A 21,638-nucleotide genomic window follows, 5' to 3' on the forward strand; every position below is an offset into this window, starting at 1 on the left:
AAATAAATAAATAAATAAAGAAAAGAAAAAAAAAAAAAGATGGGAATACCAGACCATCTTACCTGCCTCCTGAGAAACCTGTATGCAGGTCAAGAAGCAACAGTTAGAACTGGACATGGAACAACAGACTGGTTCAAAACTGAGATAGGAGTAGGACAAGACTGTATATCGTCACCCTGCTTATTTAACTTCTATGCAGAGTACATCATGCGAAATGCAGGGCTGGATGACTCACAAGCTGGAATCAAGATTGCCAAGAGAAATAGCAGCAACCTCAGATATGCAGATAATACCCCTCTAATGGCAGAAAGTGAAAAGGAACTAAAGAGCCTCTTGATGAGGGTGAAAGAGGAGAGTGAAAAAGCTGGCTTACAACTCAACATTCAATAAACTAAGATCATGGCATCCTGGTCCCATCACTTCATGACAAATAGAAAGGGAAACAGTGGAAGCAATGCCATTTTATTTTCTTGAGTTTAAAATTCACTGTGGATGGTGATAGCAGCTATGAAATTTAAAGACCCTTGCTCTTGGAAGGAAAGGTATGATAAACCTACAAATGATAGTAAAAAGCAGAGACATCACTTTGCCGACAAAGGTCCGTATAGTCAAAGCTCTGGTTTTTCCAGTAGTCATGTACAGATGAGAGAGTTAGACCATAAAGAAGGCTGAATGCTGAAGAGTTGATGCTTTTGAACTGTGGTGCAGAAGACTCTTGAGAGTCTCTTAGACTGCGAGGAAACCAAACCAGTCAATCCTAAAGGAAATCAGTCCACTGGAAGGACTGATGCTGAAGCTCCAGTACTTTGGCCATCTGATTCAAAGGGCCAACTCATTGGAAGAGACTTGATGCTAGGAAAGATCAAAGTCCAAAGGAGAAGAGGGAGTCAGAGGATGAGATGGATAGACACCAATACCGACTCAATGAACGTGACTTTGAGGAAACTACGGGAGATAGGGAAGGAAAGGGAAGCCTGGAGTGCTATAGTCTATGGGGTTGCACGGAGTTGGACATGACTGAGGGACTGCACAACACTGCAGTGTAATTTCTTTGAGGGCTGATGTATTTTAATTTTTATTATATATTGGAGCATAGTTGATTAACAATGTTGTATTAGTTTTGGGTGTACAGCAAAGTGGTTCAGTTATACATATACATGTATCTATTATCAATTTTTTCCCACTTATGTTATTACAGAATATTAATCAGTGTTCTTTGTGCTATACAGCTGGGCCAATTTTTTTTTTTTTTTGCACTATCACTGGTTTCTAAATAAACAAATATTTGTTAAAATATAAATAAAGGAAATCTCCAGAGGATAAGTTTTATATAGAAAATAACTATTTTTCATTTCACCCTGTATATTATGTAATATAAATGTATTATTTTGGACACTAAAATACTAGTGCTTATGCTATAGCTTTGTAAAGCTTGTAAGAAATTATTATTTATGTATATGTTTGTAGGATGGTGGGAGATTTAGAAGCCATTTTTTTCCACATCTGTATATGAGTTTTCTCAAGAAAAATGCATTTGTGTTGGGATGCCTAGATACATATGGCAAAGACAACAGTGTCCTCATTTCGTATCCCCTTTAAAAAGTTCACAAGGTAATATTCATGTCTATCTTCATTTATTTACATGATGTGAAATCCTCAGATCTTTGTGCACCAATGGCAGTTGTCTTTGGAAAAATAATGAAGGACTGGGAATCCAAAGGCTTTCCCCTTCCCCTACCTTGATTTCACCAATAAATTATCTCTGAATCCTAAAAGGTCATTTGACAAACAGTTTTATTTCTCTGTTCTACACGCTTTGGCCCTTGTACGTAGGATGAATAGCATGTACGTTAATTTACGAAGTTAGATCTTCATCTGCCTGTTTATTTATTATGCTCTTGCCATGTGCCAGGTACACTGTGGCAAGAAGAGTTCTTGTTCTTTTACTATTTTGTCCTGGGAGTCTGTGCAGATCACCTACCTGTGTCATCTATAATATGATATAACAATGCATACTTTCCTGGGTCAGATTTTGTGAGGATCAGATGCAAAAGAAACTTCTAATATAAGAATTTGAGAGATAGACTTTTCACACCATAAAGATATTTTTACATTTCAGTAGCTGAGGCTAACTATCCTTCATCCCAACCCAGGAATCAATGTGCCTCCTGCACTGCAGGTGAATTCCTTACATTCTGAGCCATTGGGGAAGTTCCATAAGATATTGCCACAAAATAACTGATTGTTTAGAAAACGAAGATTGATTCTTAGACCTTGAGATTATTATTGCTTTTATTGGGATAGTAATCTGAGACTTCTTTCATGAGAAGTATGAGATGAGAAACATGTTAGAGTTTGAATATACTGTTTTCATAATGTTTATTAGGTATTTAAGGCTATTTGAGGCCCAGATGTAATATTCTTTGGAACTAGACACATGAAGATAATTTTTAAAAGTCTTGTCTTATATAAAAATGGTGAAGAGATGTGAAGAGCAATTTCATTAAACTGTATTTTTGTATCCATTTTTGAAGTGAGCGAGCATTTCTACCTGTCTTTATGACTACAGTTTACGAGTCTCATATGTATCTTACATGAGATTTGTTGAAATCAACCTCTGGTAATATGCAGTGCTTTTATAGTTCACTGTAGCAAATGGAGTGGCAAGATCCTGAAGGCTAAAGAGAAAAATTATCACAAAGAAGCAGTCTCTCTAGGTTCTCATTCACTATTAATAGTAATTACCATGCTTATTGAGTATTTTTCACGTGCCAAGAATTCTCAGGACTTTACTTTTACAGATGTATATAATTTTCCCATCATTATAAAGTGAATTTTATTATCATTCTATTTTATGGTGAAGTATAAAGAGTTTGAGGGATTTGAACATGGTCATATGGTGAGAGGGTTATGATCTGAACACAGACTGACTCTGGAGAACCTTGTTAAATATTACAGCATAGTAATAGTATATTACAGCATAGTCTGTCATTTTACAGATAGTAATAGTATATTACAGCATAGTCTGTCATTCCAAATCTAGTCTGGCTTAGTGAGAGCTAAGCAAATAGTGGTGGTAGTAGAAATGGGGAAGAGGAAGACACAGAGTGGATAAGACAAAGGAGAGAAAATTATTTTATCTTCAAGTTCTGTGACTCAGGACAAATTATAACTTGTGCATGATTATCATGAGACACCACTAGCTTTTATAAGACATGTACTTAAAATATACGTACTCACTCTTCATGTTTCTCTGACTTTATGGTTCCACATATAATTATTTCCTCATTTTTGGTGCCCAACAAAATTGTGAGGGATGCACTGTTTTCTGTTTCTCATAGCACCTGGTACACGGTGGTCACACAAAAAACATTTCAAATCCATTTAGTCAGTGAGTGACTCACTCACTGACTAAATGGGTTACTTGAAGTCACATCATGGGAAAGGTTTAATGTTATGAAGAACATTCCAATAGTCACAGTTGTTAAATGTAAGAAGGGGGCCAGCCTGCCTCAGCATCTTGGAAATTCAATGTCTTCAGAATGTAAAACATACTGCAGAGATTTTGCCAGGGATACCAAAGAAAGGAAATATAAAAAGATGATCTAATTGGACTTTCTGATTATACATATCTCTGATTTTCTGATTCTACCAATTCCATAAGGAATCAGTTCCCATTTTAAAACTAATATTATGCAGCATGAGTTGGATATGGTCAGAAATTAGCATAATTGGTATAAACTTCTTCCCTAAAGTTAAAAAAAAAAAAAAAAAAAACTCCTAAAGCTGGAATCTTGGTAAGGTGAATTATATTTGAACTAGTCTACAAAAATGTAGGCAGGCTTCCCTAAAATTATTAACTATTACATTAAGTACTTGGATAAATATAAAATGAGACATGTCTGTTTTCTTTATATTGATCAGATTGCATTCTCTCTTTATATGTCTAGAAATATTTTTATTATATATAAATGAACCAACAATTCCCCATATGATATAAAGAGAGGGTCTCTTTCTCCACTGTTAGAATGATTGCTAACTCCAATCTAATCAAGAATAGATTTCAGGCAGAGGATGCATTGAAAAGTTGTTAAAATGCAGATTATTCCAAAACTGGCCCTGTTGCTTCAGCATAGACTTTATATGCATCTGATTGAGAGCAATATGGGTGTTTGTATTTCTAAGTCTGAAACACTATGATTTAATTTTCAGTCAGAATTCCCTGTATTAATATTTGCTAGATATATGTTCTAGAAATTAGATAAAACTACATCCATTCAATAAATGGATGCTGAGTGAACAGAGAAATAATTTCAAAAATCATTTTATCCTTTTCTTCAAGTGAACTAAAGAAAAAATGGAATATTTACTTCTTATAGTTTTATATAGCTGATTTAAAAATGAAAGGAGGCCTTGAGAAATTTTGCCAAATACGATAAACCAACAGAACCATAATTCTAATTTTATGACTAACTCCTCCCTCTATATTTTTATTTCCCTTTCTATATACCAATGCCCTATTCTCCATGTATGTCTCATATGAAGAGCATTGATAGGCAAAGGTAGGTATCAGACAGGAATTGTGGTTTCTTTCTGAGCATATATAATTGTAACACAATGAGACACTGACAAAAATAAAGTAGATGAAATAAGATAAAAGAAGGCAAAGAAAACCTTTTGGAATTAATGCTGATGAAAGTACAACTTTGTGAACTTTAAAAATGTGACCTTTATGATATGTGAGTTTTATTTCAATAAAGCTGTCATAAAGACAGAATGCTAGCCACTCTTGCATTATTTTTACATAAACAGAGGTGCTGAGAGCTACATTCTTTGATGTCTCTTCCTCCTGAAATTTGAGATTTCCAAAATAAAAATATCAGTGACTACTTCCATTTGCTTTACAATTCAGCCATGCAAATTTAAGACATGGCATCTTTGTTGATGCTTTAAAGTATGTCTATTCATTATGTTATGGAATAAGTGTACCAGTAAGGTGAAAAATAAAACCAATGCAATCATCACAGAGCCTCAACCTTAAGTATATTTATTGGAGCATCAAAAATAAAACCATCTATAACCATCTTGCAAGCACAGCATTGGAACTGCACTGATAAAACAAGGGAAACAATGAGTATACCCTAGCTTCATCTGCTACAACCAAAGTCGTGATGGCTCATGGTGTAATCAACTTACCCGGTCAAGAGCTGCTTTCTCCAGTTCATTTTTCGCTACAGCTAATTTTTGTTCCAGATCAGTAAGCTGTTGGGCCTGTAAAATGAGAGAGGTAAATATTTTTTAGTAAATTCTATAATCTTTCCTATCCACTTTAAATATCTGTCATTCACTGCCAAAGAATTAAAAAAAAAAAAAGAAAGAAAGAAAACTATTGAAATTCATTTAGAATTCAGGTTAAATTTATCCTATTATGTGGTCATTTGTTTAAACTGCAGAAAATGTTATTCCAGATGAATATGCACTAAATGCTTCACTGGATCAAAACATATAGTTGCAAAGTTCCAGCTCAAGTCTTTGAAAATATTTGTGATACAAAACCATCAGTTGTGTTTCTAGTCATTATGGACTAAATTTTGCCCATCCCTAGAACTCATGTTGAAGCTCTACATCCCTTCCCACATACCTTCTTAGTGTATTTGAAGATAAAGCCTTTAGGGAGGTAACTGAGGTTAAATGAGGTCATAAAGGTGAGGCCCTAATCCCATAGAATTGGTGTCCTTATATGAAGAGGAAGAGATACCAGAGATCTCTGTCTATCATCACAAAGAGGCAAGAATCCGTGGGAAGTGACCATCTGCAAGCTAAAAAGAGCTCTTACTAGAAACCAAATCTGCCAGCACCTTAATTGCAGAACCATGAGAAAACAGGTTCTGTTACAGCACCCATTCCGTGGTAGTTTGTTAAGGTGCCCTGAGAAGACTAATACAATAGTATTCACTTAAAAAAAATTTTTTTTCAGTATTACACCAATACAATCCTATCCTATCATAACTCTTTATCTTTGCAAATATCACAACTGTATTGTTAAAAGAGACTCAGATTTGGAAGACCTGTCAAGTCCTGCCTCCTCCAACTGCTAATTACTGTATATACTAGTTACATACTGACGAGAGATGTTCTGTGGCTCACAAAGGGCCTGCTGCTGCTGCTAAGTCACTTCAGTCATGTCTGACTCTGTGCAACCCCACAGATGGCAGCCCACCAGGCTCCCCCGTCCCTGGGATTCTCCAGGCAAGAACACTGGAATGGGTTGCCATTTCCTTCTCCAATGCATGAAAGTGAAAAGTGAGAGTGAAGTCGCTCAGTCATGTCCAAGGGGGTTGAGTTCACTTGGGAGAAATCAGAAGAGGGGGCCTATCACTTCCGCAGTGACCAGGATGTCCCCAGTCTGAATCTCCATCCTGGGCACTATGATGCTGTGGGCCTGGAGCAAGGCTATGTATAGCCAACCAGTAAAGTGCCCTTCTGCAGGCCCTTTGCCGAAAAGGCAATGGCACCCCATTCCAGTACTCTTGCCTGGAAAATCCCATGGATGAAGGAGCCTGGTAGGCTACAGTCGATGGGGTCGCAAAGAGTTGGACATGACTGAGTGACTTAAATGTCAATGTCAATGTCTAACATCTAATACTGTTTAAAAATAAATCATTCTGAGTAAGAAAGCGAGTGAGAGAGAGGTGATGAAGAGAGTTGTTTCCAATTTGAGGCACCTACAAGTGAGTGGACACTCAGACACTCTGAATACTGGACTCCCCTTTGACCATGTCCTCCTCTTTCTGATCACCTGACCCCACATCAGGAGGGCTTTGGGATTATAAGACTCAGTCTTGCAATCCTGGCCTGGGCTTGGGCCACTCTGCTGGCCCTGAATCACGGCTGCCCTGGTTCCAGCCACATTCCTCAACCACAGAGCACTCCAGACTTGCTCTCTGACTGTGCCTGCTACCATGGGCCCTGCCAGAGCTAGCTTCTGTCCCTGGAACTGAGTCCCAAAGGAAAGAAGAAGAGTTGCCCTTCCATCTATTCCCAGTTTCTAGGCCTATGACCAGAGTTAGGGAAGACACAGGAGGGGCAGTGACTGGGCCTTAGTGGGACAGTGGTCATCCCACAGCCCCACTGTGGCTGTAGGCTCTAGGAGAGGTCCCTGGAACTTGTGTGTGATGACGGCAAGAGTGTCAGTACCAGCCTCAGTGCCAGTCAACCATCTTGGTCACCAGCCACCCAGAAATCCCCTATGTTTTAACTCCTTTTTACTCCCACAAAGCACCTCATGATGTTTGCTTTCTTAGGGACCCTTTTGGTGGGCAGCTATCCTCCTCATGATGCTGTCATTCATTATCTGCTGTCTAGAGGGGGTCTGCATAGATATAAGTCCTCCTGCCTCCATCTCTCCCCCTGCACGTGTGGGTTTCAGCCCAAATCCTGTCATCCACACTCTCACTGAAGGATGAATTCAGGGTGGACAGTGACATGGTGATTCAGGGACCCTGTTTCAGAACAGGTGGGATGAATTCCAACAGAAAAACCATATATGCCTTCAAAAGCTTATTGCCATGAGTTCTTAGGATTTCAAGTATTTATTTCTCCTAAGAAGAGATCTTGGGAGACAAAAGGTTAGAAAAATATTAAGAAAAGTATTCATAGGATTGCAGGTACTTACTCATATTATCATACTTTGGTCTTAGTTTTGAAAAGATCAGCTACTGGATTAGATCATAGGTAATATTTACAGAACTATAGAAAATAAAAACAGTTCTGTGAGTTTTAAATCATCAGAAGACCTATGAAAGGCAGCAGAGTTTATCAGACAGTCAATTTTATCTGCTGTAAGTCATTTATTTTCTCAATTTAACTCCCATGGTAAAAAAAAAAAAATGGGTAGGGTTATTTAAGGAGAGGTAGTCATGGATCTAGAGTAGCTTTCACTTACAGCCAGTCCATTGAATAAGTATCTATGAAGTGATTAGTCTTTTTTCAGACTAAGAAGAAAACATCATCTATATACAGAGGTTGAAAATACACATGAGGTAGCAAGCATGTGAAGTGAAATCATGAGACTCTAACTGCTAAGCTGAGAGTGTGTGTAAGCCACAGCAGAGAACAGCAAGGGGCTTTTCATAGTGGCCTGAGAAGTCACAGTGTTCTCCTCATAAGACTAACACCAAATGAAACTGTAACAGTTAATTTTTATATATTTTCTCATTTGAGATATTTTACATGAGAGGCTAGAGTACATATAATAATTCTTAATTTACTTAAAAGTTATGATGCTCCACAACTCGAGTTTGTATAGACCACAAAATACTGGAACCTGGTTTGGCTCTGCCATACACCTCTTAAGTCTGGAACTGTTCCTAGCTGTTTTTCTCAAGGATCTACCTTAAATTGGGTAAGGTTATTAAGGATGAAATCAGTGCTGTATTTACAGCAAAAATCATACATATTTTTTCTTCTAAGAAACAGGCATGCATAGTCATACAGAATGAAGGAAACAGAAAGGACATGATGTTAGGGAGTTGCATTTTATCTGAGATTTCAATGAACCATTTTACAAAATTTTGGCAAATGCACACATCTGCAAGGTTTTAATTCATTATTTATACATCATGTGTATAATTCAATATTTCTGGAAACTCACTGGGACAAGGATTATATTAATCCTCCCCCACTTCCTTCCCTCTAGGTAAGAAGATCCAGTTACCTTCTTTTTAATTTTTTTTTTGTTGTTGAATTTCCCTGAGGTTTGTGGAGTATGAAAGTATTTACAACTCAAAAGGACCTGAAACAACTTTAATACTAAATGTATTAGAATCTTAAACATAAATCAAAAGCACAGGGTCTATGGAAAACACATGCGTCTTGTGAATGGGATGTGAAGGTAGATTACGGGTAGTGAGAGCAAAAGGAGGCATTAGTCATGGGGCCTATGGAGCTCTATCCATTTGTCCAGATTGTGCTTCAAATTTGCTCCAAGACTTCTGGCAGCCAGGTATTTAAAACAAATTGATAAAATGAAAACTACGGGCCAATCTCACTGATGAACATAGATGCAAAAGTCCTCAACAAAATTCTAGCAAACAGAATCCAACAACATATTAAAAAGATCATACATCATGACTAAGTGGGCTTTATCCTAGGGATGCAAGGATTCTTCAATATTCACAAATCAGTCAATGTGATACACCACATTAACAAATTCAAAGATTAAAAACCATACGATTATCTCAATAGATACAGAGAAAGCCTTTGACAAAATTCAACATCCATTTATGATTAAAAACTCTCCAGAAAGCAGGCATAGAGGGAACATACCTCAACATAATAAAAGTCATATATGATAAACCCACAGCAAACATTATCCTCAATGGTGAAAAGTTGAAAGCATTTCCCCTAAAGTCAAGACAAGGGTGCCCTCTCTCACCCTTACTATTCAAAATAGTCTTGAAAGTTTAAGCCACAACAATCAGAGAAGAAAACAAAATAAAAGAAATCCAGATTGGAATAGAATAAGTAAAACTCTCACTGTTTGCAGATGACACGATCCTCTACATAGAAAACCCTAAAGACACCACTAGAAGATTATTAGAGCTAATCAATGAATATGGTAAAGTTGCAGGATATAAAATTAACAGAAATCTCTTGTATACCTATATACTACAATGAGAAAACAGAAAGAGAAATTAAGGAAACAATTCCATTCACCATTGCAAAGAAAAGAACAAAATACTTAGGAATACATTTACCTAAAGAAACAAAAGACCTATATATAGAAAACTATAAAACAATGGTGAAAGAAATCAAAGATGACACAAATAGATGGAGAAATATACCATGTTCATGGATCAGAAGAATCAATACAGAGAAAATGAGTATACTACCCAAAGCAATCTATAGATTCAATGCAATCCCTATCAAGCTACGAATGGTATTTTTCACAGAACTAGAACAAATAATTTCACAATTTGTATGGAAATACAAAAAAAAAACTCAAACAGCCAAAGAAATCTTGAGAAATAAGAATGGAAATGGAAGAATCAACCTGCCTGACTTCAGATTATACTACAAAGCCACAGTCATCAAGACAGTATGGTACTGGCACAAAGACAGAAATATAGATCAATGGAACAAAACAGGAAGCCCAGAGATAAATCCATGTACCTATGGACACCTTATCTTTGACAAAGGAAGCAAGGATATACAATGGAAAAAAGATAATCTCTTTAATAGTTGGTTCTGCGAAAACTGGTCAACCACCTGTAAAAAAAATGAAACTAGAACACTTTCTAACACCATACACAAAAATAAACTCAAAATGGATTAAAGATCTAAATGTAAGACCAGAAACTATAAAATTCCTAGAGGAAACCTTAGGCAAAACACTCTCTGACATAAATCACAGCAGGATCCTCTATGACCCACCTCCCAGAGTAATGGAAATAAAAGCAAAAATAAACAAATGGGACCTAATTAAACTTAAAAGCTTTTGCACAACGAAGGAAACTATAAGCAAGTGAAAAGACAGCCTTCAGAATGGGAGAAAATAATAGCAAACAAAGCAACTGACAAAGAATTAATCTCAAAACTATACAAGCAGCTCATGCAAATCAATTCCAGAAAAATAAACAACCCAATTTAAAAATGGGGCAAAGAACTAAACAGACATTTCTTCAAAGAAGACATACAGATGGCTAACAAATACATGAAAAGATGCTCAACATCACTCATTATCAGAGAAATGCAAATCAAAACCATAATGAGGTACCATCTCATGCCAGTCAGAAGGGCTGCTATCCAAAAGTCTACAAGCAATAAATGCTGGAGAGGGTATGGAGAAAAGGGAACCCTTTTATACTGTTGGTGGGAATGCAAACTAGTACAGCCACTATGGAGAACAGTGTGGAGATTCCTTAATAAACTGGAAATCGAACTGCCATTTGACCCAGCAATCCCACTGCTGGGCATACACACTGAGGAAACCAGAATTGAAAGTGACACATGTACCCCAGTGTTCATCACAGCACTGTTTACAATAGCTAGGACCTAGATATCTATCAGCAGACAAATGGATAAGAAAGCTGTGGTACATATACACAAGGGGATATTACTCAGCTATTAAAAAGAACACATTTGAATTAGTTCTAATGAGGTGGATGAAACTGAAGCCTATTATACACAGTGAAGTAAGTCATAAAGAAAAACACCAATACAGTATATTAATGCATGTATATGGAATTTAGAAAGATGGTAAAAATGACCCTATATGCAAGACAGCAAAAGAGACACAGATATAAAAGCATAATTTTGGACTCTGTGGGAAAGGCGAGGGTGGGATGATTTGAGAAAATAGTATTGAAACATGTATATACCATATGTGAAACAGATCAACAGTCCAAGTTTGATGCATGAAACAGGGCACTCAAAACTGGTGCACTCGGACAACGCTGAGGGATGGGATGGGGAGGGAGTTGGGAGGTGGGGTTCAGGATGGGGGACACAGGTACACCCACGGCTGATTCAAGTCAATGTATGGCAAAAACCACTACAATACTGTAAAGTAATTAGCCTCCAATTAAATAATTTTTAAAACCCCAACAAATTGTTTCCTCCAAAATTGCCCATATCAGAGAGAGTAAACATACCAGAGCCACAGATGTGGCAGGTTTTTCCAAGCAACAGGTTCTAATACAAAGTTATAACAAATGGATGATCCAGTGGATGTTAGCAATTTGATCTCTGGCTCCTCTGCCTTTTCTAAAATCAGTCTGAACATATGGAAGTTCATGTATCATGTATTGCTGAAGCCGGGCTTGGAGAATTTTAAGCATTACTTTACTAACGTGTATTATACCCTGTATATGTATATAATACCTCACTATTGCACTCATCTCACATGCATTACTTTACTACATGAACCGTGAAAAAGTGAAAAAGTTGGCTTAAAGCTCAACATTCAGAAAACGAAGATCATGGTATCTGGTCCTATCACTTCATGACAAATAGATGGGGAAACAGTGGCTGACTTTATTTTTCTGGGCTCCAAAATGACTGCAGACCGTGACTGCAGCCATGAAATTAAAAGACACTTATTCCTTGGAAGGAAAGTTATGACCAACCTAGACAGCATATTAAAAAGCAGAGACATTACTTGCCAACAAAGGTCCATCTAGTCAAGGTTATGGTTTTTCCTGTGGTCATGTATGGATATGAGAGTTGGACTATAAAGAAAGCTGAGTGCTGAAGAATTGATGCTTTTGAACTGTGGTGTTGAGAAAGTCTCTTCAGAGCCCCCTGGACTGCAAGGAGATCCAACCAGTCCATTCTAAAGGATATCAGTCCTGGGTGTTCATTAGAAGGACTAATGTTGAAACTGAAACTCCAATACTTTGGCCACCTGATGCGAAGAGCTGACTCATTGGAAAAGACTCTGATGCTGGGAAAGATTGAGGGCAGGAGGAGAAGGGGATGACAGAGGATGAGATGGCAGATGGCATCACTGACTCCATAGACATGGGTTTGGGTGAACTCTGGGAGTTGGTGATGGACAGGGAGGCCTGGTGTGCTGTGATTCATGGGGTTGTAAAGAGTTGGACATGACTGAGCGACTGAACTGAACTGAACTAGCGTGTGAGATGAGTGCAATTGTGCAGTAGTTTGAGCATTCCTTGGGATTGGAATGAAAACTGACATTTTCCAGTCCTGTACAATGTGAACAATAAATTCATAAAAGAGATGTTTTCAAATGCTCAGTAGGGTGTACTTGGTATTTTGGTGAATGAATAATAATAAGATGGCTTTTTTATGTATGATTCAATGCATCTGCTGCTGTTGCTGCTACGGTGCTTCAGTCGTGTCCGACTCTGTGCGACCCCATAGATGGCAGCCCACCAGGCTCCTCCATCCATGGGATTTTCCAGGCAAGAGTACTGGAGAGGGGTGCCATTGCCTTCTCCATCAATGCATCTATTAGTATATATATGCTCAGCAGCACTAACATAGAAGCTGTGGATAGTACTAAAGAGATATAACACAGAACAAAACATCATCACCATCATCTCTACCTTCTACTTTACCACTGAGTTAAGGAGGTAGGAAGTCAACAAGCTCTACTTGCTTCTACTCACTGTCATAAAAGTATAAAGTTGTAGCACCAAGATTATCTTTGGCCATCATTCTTTGATGCTACTCCTGCTCACTTCAACAGTAATACTTGGGAGTAATTCTGAGAGACTTGGAAGTGAATGACTAATATATGTAAAAGGACCAAATTTAGATCTCAAATTACACAGGTATAGCTTAGCATAACATGTGGTTAAAGCGCTATTAAAAGTAAATGTTAATATGTAAAAAATTAAAAGGTTCAGTAAAGCCTTTACTGGGAAATAAGAGCAGACATATTTTTTTCTCAAAATTAAATTTTATGTTAGTGCCATTATGTGTATGTGTACATACATCAGCCATACATTTTAGCAGACATTATCTCAACACTCAGTTCCAGAGAAGAGGAAGCAATTTCTTAAGGAAAACAAATACTCTATCTCAACTCCCTAGCCAAATGACTGTAGTGGGTTTAAGTGAAAGTGAAAGTCGCTCAGTCATGTCCGACTCTTTGTGACTCCATGGACTATACAGTTCATGGAATTCTCTAGACCAGAATACTGGAATGGGTAGCCTTTCCCTTCTCCAGAGGATCTTCCCAACCCAGAGATCAAATCAAGGTCTCCCACACCGCATGCAGATTCTTTACCAGCTGAGCCACAAGGGAAGCCCAAGATTACTGGAGTGGGTAGCCTGTCCCTTCTCTAGGGGATCTTCCTGACCCAAGAATCAAACCAAGGTCTTCTGCATTGCAGGCAGATTCTTTACCAACTGAGCTATCAGGGAAGCTGTAGTGGGTTTAGACATCTAATTAATGTCAGGCCAGAGACAAGAAAATATTTACTGGTGTATTCTGTAATGATAGCTGCCTTCTGCCTCTGGAGGAATAAAAAGTATATTCTCTTTCTCTGGATAGCATAATATGAGGATATTTAAGTCTAAGCTTAATAGGCATTATTTATAAAACAAAAGAGAACAACATAAGGTTAAAACCATCCTATAGAAGAAAGCAAAGCATATAAAATAGTAATATATATATATTTTTGTATATGTACAAAAATACAAAACAGGATACACATACACACACACAAATTCTGTTGACTTATAAAACTTCACAATCAAACCACATCTGAAGGTAAATGAACCTTTTACTTTCAATTACTGTGAGTAAATAACAGTCATTTTTATTAATTAAATGATTATGTATTTATATTTTTTGTTATTTAAAAATAAAATGATTCAAAATGTCTGCTTCTTGACTAGTAGCTTGTTTTGAACTAGTCCTCCTTCCATAAACAATGACAAGCTAACTATGCCAGCCTGTGAAAATTGAAATATGGGAAACTCACTAGGTAACACTCGTGACTAGGATTTCTACCTGAAGACAGTTTCCTGACTGAAGGGCAAAGGGCTGAGTCCACACAGATCACTGTAGCTGCACTGAACTCTGGAGGCAGATTCCAGAGTTTGGGGCAAATCAAATGCCTGGAGTATCTGGGGCAGGGCATCAGAGAAAAGCGAGGATAACAGGGCAGGGCCTCCAAAAGTCAGGTTGTTGAGGAATGTTCCTGCAAGTTCCTGGCTGAGAGTTGGGCTGCACTTACACAGAGCAACATGCTGACAGCAGACCAGAGACAGCAGAGAGTGAGCACTGCAGAAGGATGTGAGCATTCCATAGACACTCATAAAGTCAAAGTGACAGCCTGTCACTTTTAATAGCCCTGCGCTAGGGAACTGGCTGGCAAACTGCAGCCCAAATTCCAAATCTGGCCTACTGCCTGTGTCAGTAAATAAAGTTTTATTGGTACACAACCACCTTCATTTATTTATGTATTGTCTAGTTGTTTTTGTGCTACCATGGTGGAACTGAGTAGTTGTGATAGAGACCATATGTTTGCAATGACTAAAACATTTACTGTATGAGACTTTATAGGAAAAGTTTGCTGAGTCCTTTCGTATTATAAAGTCTACTTTAGGCTTGTCTTAAAGTCTAAATCAAATCCTAGATACAATTCTGGGAGGTGAGACTGGGGGAAATTTTTGGAGAGTTAGCTCAGTCAAGTGAGAGGACTTAAGTTTTATCATGGACTTTTCATTTATCTGCAATAACAAATATAAAGCCAACTCTACATCATGCTAAATATCAGTGTATAACTGTATCATTGGACAAAACTTAATTATGTTCAGAAGAAAAAAAAATACAGAATCTCTGTAACACATACATGACAATCAATGTCTAGCACAAAATAAGATCTTACCAGTATTCAAAGAAATGAAATGTATGACCCAAAGTTAAAAGATAAGATGATGTTAGCCAATATCTCAATGGCTCATATGTTGGATACAATAGGTAAATACTGTAAGGCCAGTCATTGGAAATACTATCAAAAAATTAAAGGTAATGTTGTTGATTGATGAAGGGATAGGTAATCTTAACAGAGAAACTGTATTATGAAAAAGAATCAAATGGAAATTCCAGAAAAAAAAATTCACTGGATAGATTTATCAAATGAAAATGACCTGAGAAAGATCTACTAAATATGAAGTGATATCAACAGAAATTATCCATTCTGAAAAGCTGTGAGGAAAAAGAAGTCTGAAAAGACATGAATGATCCCAGACATCTATAGAACAACATTAAAAACAATAACATGTTTTGGAATAATGGAAGAAGAGTGTAAAAAAAGAAAAAAAAATCATTTAAAACTTTGAAAAAAATAAAAAATGTAAAAAATCCTTGTTGTAAACTATAAACATTACTGACAGAAATGGCAGAAATTCTAAATTAGTGGAAAAACATATCATGTCTATGAATTGAAACATAAATCCTGTTGAATGGAAATATTCAATATTCTTATGATATCTGTGCTCCCCATATTAATTTATAGATAAAATGCATATCAGGTTAGCATTCTTATAAGGTTTTTTTTTTCTTTTGTAAATTTATTAAACCACCCCTAAAAACTATACTGAAACAATCTTTTAAAAAACACACTCGAGTGGCAGGACTTATGCTGTGTGATTTCCAGACTAACTCTAAAGCTACAATAATAAAGACCATGTGGTATTAGCAAAAGAATAGACACATACTGAAATAAATGAGAAGAGAATCCAAAAATTTACTCAAGCATATAAAGTCAATTGAAAACATACACAGACATTTTGTTTTTGAAAAAGATAAAAATGCAATTCAATGTGTAAAACATTTTCAACAAATGATAAAGGAATTGAAGATTATGTAAATGTGTGTGTGTGAAATTATGTTTGACCTTTTCTTTACACCATTCACAAGAGCTAATTTGAAATGAATTATAGACTTAAATATAAAATATAAAAGTATAGAACTTCTGGAAGATAATTTTTATGACCTTGAGAAAGGCAAAAATTTCTCAGGTAAGACTAAAATGTCCAAACATAAAAACAATTGATGAATTAGACTACCAGTTTAAATATTTTCTTTTTCCTTATACACTAACTATTAAGAGAATAAAAATTCAAGTCATAAGTGATAAGAAGTATTTGCAAGATATATATCAGATACAGAACTTGAATGCAAGGTATATAAATGAAATAAACTCAACAATAAGAGTATGAACAACCAGTTTTTTAAAAGGGCAGAAAGAACTGAATAAGCTGATGCACAAATAACAAATAAGCTTATGGGAACATGATAAACACTATTAATTATCAAGTAAAGCAATTAAAACCACAATGAAATCTCATTTCCTTCACCAGAAAACTTAACCATAATATTTTGGTTAATCACTGAAACTCTCTGAAAAATTACTCCAAGAGAGATTATTGACCTCTGACTCAGAGTTGCTGCACGACCTTGGCCACTTACTGTTTGATCTCAAATTCCTTGGGTAAAATAAGAATTTTAGAGTAGATTGTTTTTAATATCTTTTCAAGATAATGGAATTTATGATTTCTTGGGTGCTTTTCAGTTAATGTACTAGAGTAGGCAAAATAACATCTGATTATATTTCCTAACTTTTACAATATATTGTGGTTCGTCACTCAGTCACATCTGACTCTTTGTGCCCACCTCAGGGCTGCAGCATGTCAGGCTTCCCTGCTGCTGCTGCTGCTTCTAAGTCGCTTCAGTCATGTCCGACTCTGTGACCCAATAGACAGCAGCCTACCAGGCTCACCCGTTCTTCAGGCAAGAATACTGGAGTGGGTTGCCATTTCCTTTTCCAGTGCATGAAAGTGAAAACAAAGTGAAGTCGCTCAGTCCTGTCCAACTCCTAGCGACCCCTATCCACCATCAAACTCCTGGAGCTTGCTCAAACTCATGTCCATTGTGTCTGTGATGCCATCCAACCATCTCATACTCTGTCATCCCCTTCTCCTCTTGTCCTCAATCCTTCCCAGCACCAGGGTCTTTTTCCAGTGAACTGGCTCTTTGCATCATGGCAAAGTATTCAAGCTTTAGCATCGGTCCTTCCAATGAATATTCAGGACTGATTTCCTTTAGGATTGACTGGTTTGTTCTCCTTGCAGTCCAAGGGACTCTCAAGAGTCTCCTCCAACATAATATAAGCCATATTTTTAGTATTCTGTATACATCTTGTCTAGTCAAAGCTATGGTTTTTCCAGTAGTCATGTATGGATATGAGAGTTGGACCATAAAGAACACTGAGTGCCAAAAAACTGATGCTTTTGAACTGTGGTGTTGGAGAAGACTCTTGAGAGTCCCTTGGACAGCAAGTGCCAGGAGCCAGCGTGAGGAATCCCACCCGTGACAAGGTCATGCGGCAGAGGCCTGATGGGCAAGGCAAATCAGGCCTCAGGTTTTCCCCCTGGTATTTCCTGAGCATGTACCACCCCCCCCCCAAATAAGAATATGCCTGCCTTATTGTATTGTGCTTTTCTACTTTTCTGACACTCTCTGCAAAAAGTTAATTCAGGGCTTCAGTCTCCTGCAAAAGAATGTCTCAGCTTAAAACTCCCTATGATAACTCTCTAGCTTGCCTAACAGGTTCCCCTGGACTTTTTACAGCTTGTGAATTGTTTACAGTCTCCCAACCGCAAGAGGCACAGGAAGCTTAAAACATCCTAGAAATGCAGGGGCTTCCGAGGTGTCAAGATCATTAGAATAAAACTGATTAAGCATTTCATTGTTGAGCCAATACTTGCTGCCAAATTTTCATATCTTTTATTTGTTGATATAGTTGGTATATAGAAAAAACGAGTAGCAACATTAGATCTTTGAGTTAAGTACCTTCTTTGTTATAACCCACTGAGCCTTTGTTCTATAGAGATGTAACTTTAGTGCTTTAAGGAGATGCAGATTAAAGAAAAACACTTCAGGGGAAAACGACATTAACATTCATTAAGGAAGAGAGCCAAAAAGTGTTAACAAGCCTCTTGGCCAGAAGATAATGTAAATCACCTGAGACCTTTTGTATACAAAAAGATATACAGAAAGGGTCAGGACTGCTGCCCCTGCATGACTCTGTATCTTCCATTATGTAAAATCTAGGGTGTTTAAACACCTTTTGAATAATAAAGTTGGAGGGGGTTTTGCACAAGCCTGGCCTCCCTGTCTGGATTCTTTCTCTTGCTCCCTCTCCCTCCCTCTCCTTTTCAGGCTGATCCCTTGGAACGCGGAGGCTCACTGAGTCTACTTACTTGCCCGGGCTTCTGAGACCCAAGGCGGGGCACCCTCCACTATTCAAGCGGGCGCCTGTGGCCCAGTGTAGATGGTGCAAGTTCCTTGTCTGGAACTTTATTGGTTTTCTACGTAAACCAAGTTAATCAGCCTCTTTCCTCCACTCATTTTCCTACTACACTATTTTTTCCTAATCTAATCTTATATTTCTAATTAAATAAGTTTTCCTCACCTATCCATCTCCCCTTGGAATCACCCTGGATCCACCGGGGCTGGACCCCAGCAAGCAAGGAGATCCAACCAGTCCACCCTAAAGGAAATCAGCCCCGAATATTAATAGGAGGGACTGATGCTGAAGCTCCAATACTTTGGCCACCTGATGAGAAGAACTGACTCATTAGAAAAGACCCTGATGCTGGAAAAGATTAAAGGTAGGAGGAGAAGGGAATGAGAGAGAATGAGATGGTTGGATGGCATCACCAACTCGATGGACATGAGTTTGAGCAAGCTCCAGGAGTTGGTGATGGACAGGGAAGCCTGTCATGCAGAAGTCCAGGGGGTTGCAAAGAGTCAGACACAACTGAGAGACTGAACTGAACTGATATACATTTTGCATTGCTCCTTTCTTAAATTCTATTCCCAATATCTTTTCAAATTGGTAGGTGTAATTCAACATTTTTTATGTAAAATTATGGTACTATTTTATTAATGGTTTCAGTAAGTAGAAAGATATTTGGTAAATATCAGTAATCTATGATTTTTTTCTCAAATTGCTTTCAATTTCTATATGTTTTAGATCTCACTCAGAAATTATTTTTCAAAAATCTTTGGAATTCATTCAGCCTTTCTGTGATTCACTGAACCATGAACATATTGCTTTTGATAGTCATCAAATTTTATCTTTTATTTCTGGGCAAAGATATTCCAAAGGATCTTTGATATGAATCAACAAAGTTCACATGTATTATATTTTGCCTCCTCATAAATTTGAGTGCAGGTGTGAGGATAATGCTGATGAAATGAAGCAATTTTATGCCAGATGAATCTCATAGATAACTCACTATGCTATTCATATTACTAAGAAAATAACTTCCTAAATATAAAATGGAACTAGTATTATGCATATAGATTTGATATCAAAGAAAAATTGAAAAAAATAACTGGAGGCAGAGAGGAGGAGTGATTTTTCCACCTATTCAGTATTTACCATTATAGATTGGACAGTTGCCAGAGGCAAATCATCTTTAATGCTCAAATATCTTTTTATATATTTTTGTTCTTTAATCTTGAGAATCATGATGGGAGCTTCAAGCTACTTTCCTGAAACTCCATTTAGCTTTTTAGACCTTAACTAACATGTCCTAACTCTAAACTACCTACCTAGAAACTCTAAAACATGGGGAAAAGTATCTGGAAATTTTTTTCACCATGATGAATAAAAATTGATGATTAGACAATTTAAATATCTTGCTTTTCAGTACAGACAAGAGAATAAAAATTCAAGTCATAACTGATAAGTATTTGCAAAATACATATCAGATAAAGCACTAGAATACAAGTTCTATAAATGAGATATATAATAAGAGTATGAACAACTAGTTTATTATTTATTATTAAAAATAAAACTGTTTGCCATCATGAAAGATGGATGTCAGGTGCTTCCTTTCTTACACTTCATTGAGGAGTTTCTGTGATCTATACAAACTGGGATTGAATACACTGCTTTGAGATATGGTCTAGAAGGGTGTCATTTTTTATTACTGACTTCATGAAAGTAAAACCTTTTGTAAGTTACTATGAATCTATTCTGACTTTGTATATACTAACTTTTTTAAAGAAATGATAACTCCTAGGAGTGATGGGTCCAGATCATACTATCCTATGTAATTATCAGTTTGAAAGACTTGAGAAGAAATGATGGTTATCTGAATCGTGCCTTTCTTAGGCAGATATCATCAACTCAGTATATACTTGCATCTGTTAAAATCCTGGATGAGAAATAGTCCTCAAAACTACACAGTCGGCTTTTGCTGATTAACCATAGAAATTAATGGATACCTCAAACAGTTGAGAAATGAGCATGAGTAAGGGAGAAAATACTTACTTTTGTTTACTGTATTTATGGGTATTTCTTGTACTCACATATATTCTCTTATCTAATATTAGTCTGTTTTCTTCTTATTCTTTCTTTGTTATCATCTAATGAAAAATATATCTTTATAATTTCTACATTGTGGAAGATGCATATAGATTCCCATACATTACCTCAAAAATTTTTATCAACCTTAAGAGGTTAAATAGTATTAACCACATTTCAGAAAAGAGGAAACAAAATAAACAAGAGACTAGAAGGAAGTTTTGGTACCAAAGTGCCTGATTCCAAATATACTGTGGTATGCTGCTTTTGTAATAATGATTCAAAAGCTAAATTGAATAACAAGCCAACAAACAGAATTCTTCCTGTATGTGAAGTACATCACAAGTGTAAGCTATTAATTTGGAATTTATATTATAGTCAGATAAATTATTTATAATTTATTCATTTTATTTTTTTAAAAATTTGTCTCCACTTTTAATAGTGGTATGCTGTGAAAAAACAGCATATTATCATACCCATTTAAAGTGAGGTCATTTTATTCTGTATTATGTGTTTTCATACAGGTAATTTCTTCACTATATCTTTCTCCTCTCCCATTCAATCTTTCAAGAGATATTTACTGTAAGCCCAATCAATTAGGGCAATACCAAAGAATGTTCAAACTACCAACCACAGTACAATTGCATTCATTTCACATACTAGCAAGGTAATGATCAAAATCCTTCTAGGTGGGTTTCAACTGTACATCAACCAAGAAATTCCAGATATACAAACAGAATTTAGAAAAGGCAGAGGAACCGAAGATCAAATGTC

At 36.8% G+C, this 21,638-nt stretch overlaps 1 protein-coding gene across 1 annotated transcript in view; it reads right to left on the reverse strand.

Annotated features, from left to right (window-relative positions):
* Positions 1–21,638, reverse strand: part of LUZP2 (leucine zipper protein 2) — a 519,252-nt gene that overhangs the window by 63,468 nt on the left and 434,146 nt on the right. The window contains exon 8 of the mRNA XM_040255642.1: positions 5,197–5,271. Coding sequence (XP_040111576.1) covers positions 5,197–5,271 — 75 coding nt within the window. The remainder of the gene's footprint in view (positions 1–5,196; positions 5,272–21,638) is intronic.

The sequence above is a fragment of the Oryx dammah genome, unplaced genomic scaffold, assembly GCF_014754425.2.
Source record: "Oryx dammah isolate SB20612 unplaced genomic scaffold, SCBI_Odam_1.1 HiC_scaffold_15, whole genome shotgun sequence".
Taxonomy (NCBI): Eukaryota; Metazoa; Chordata; class Mammalia; order Artiodactyla; family Bovidae; genus Oryx; species Oryx dammah.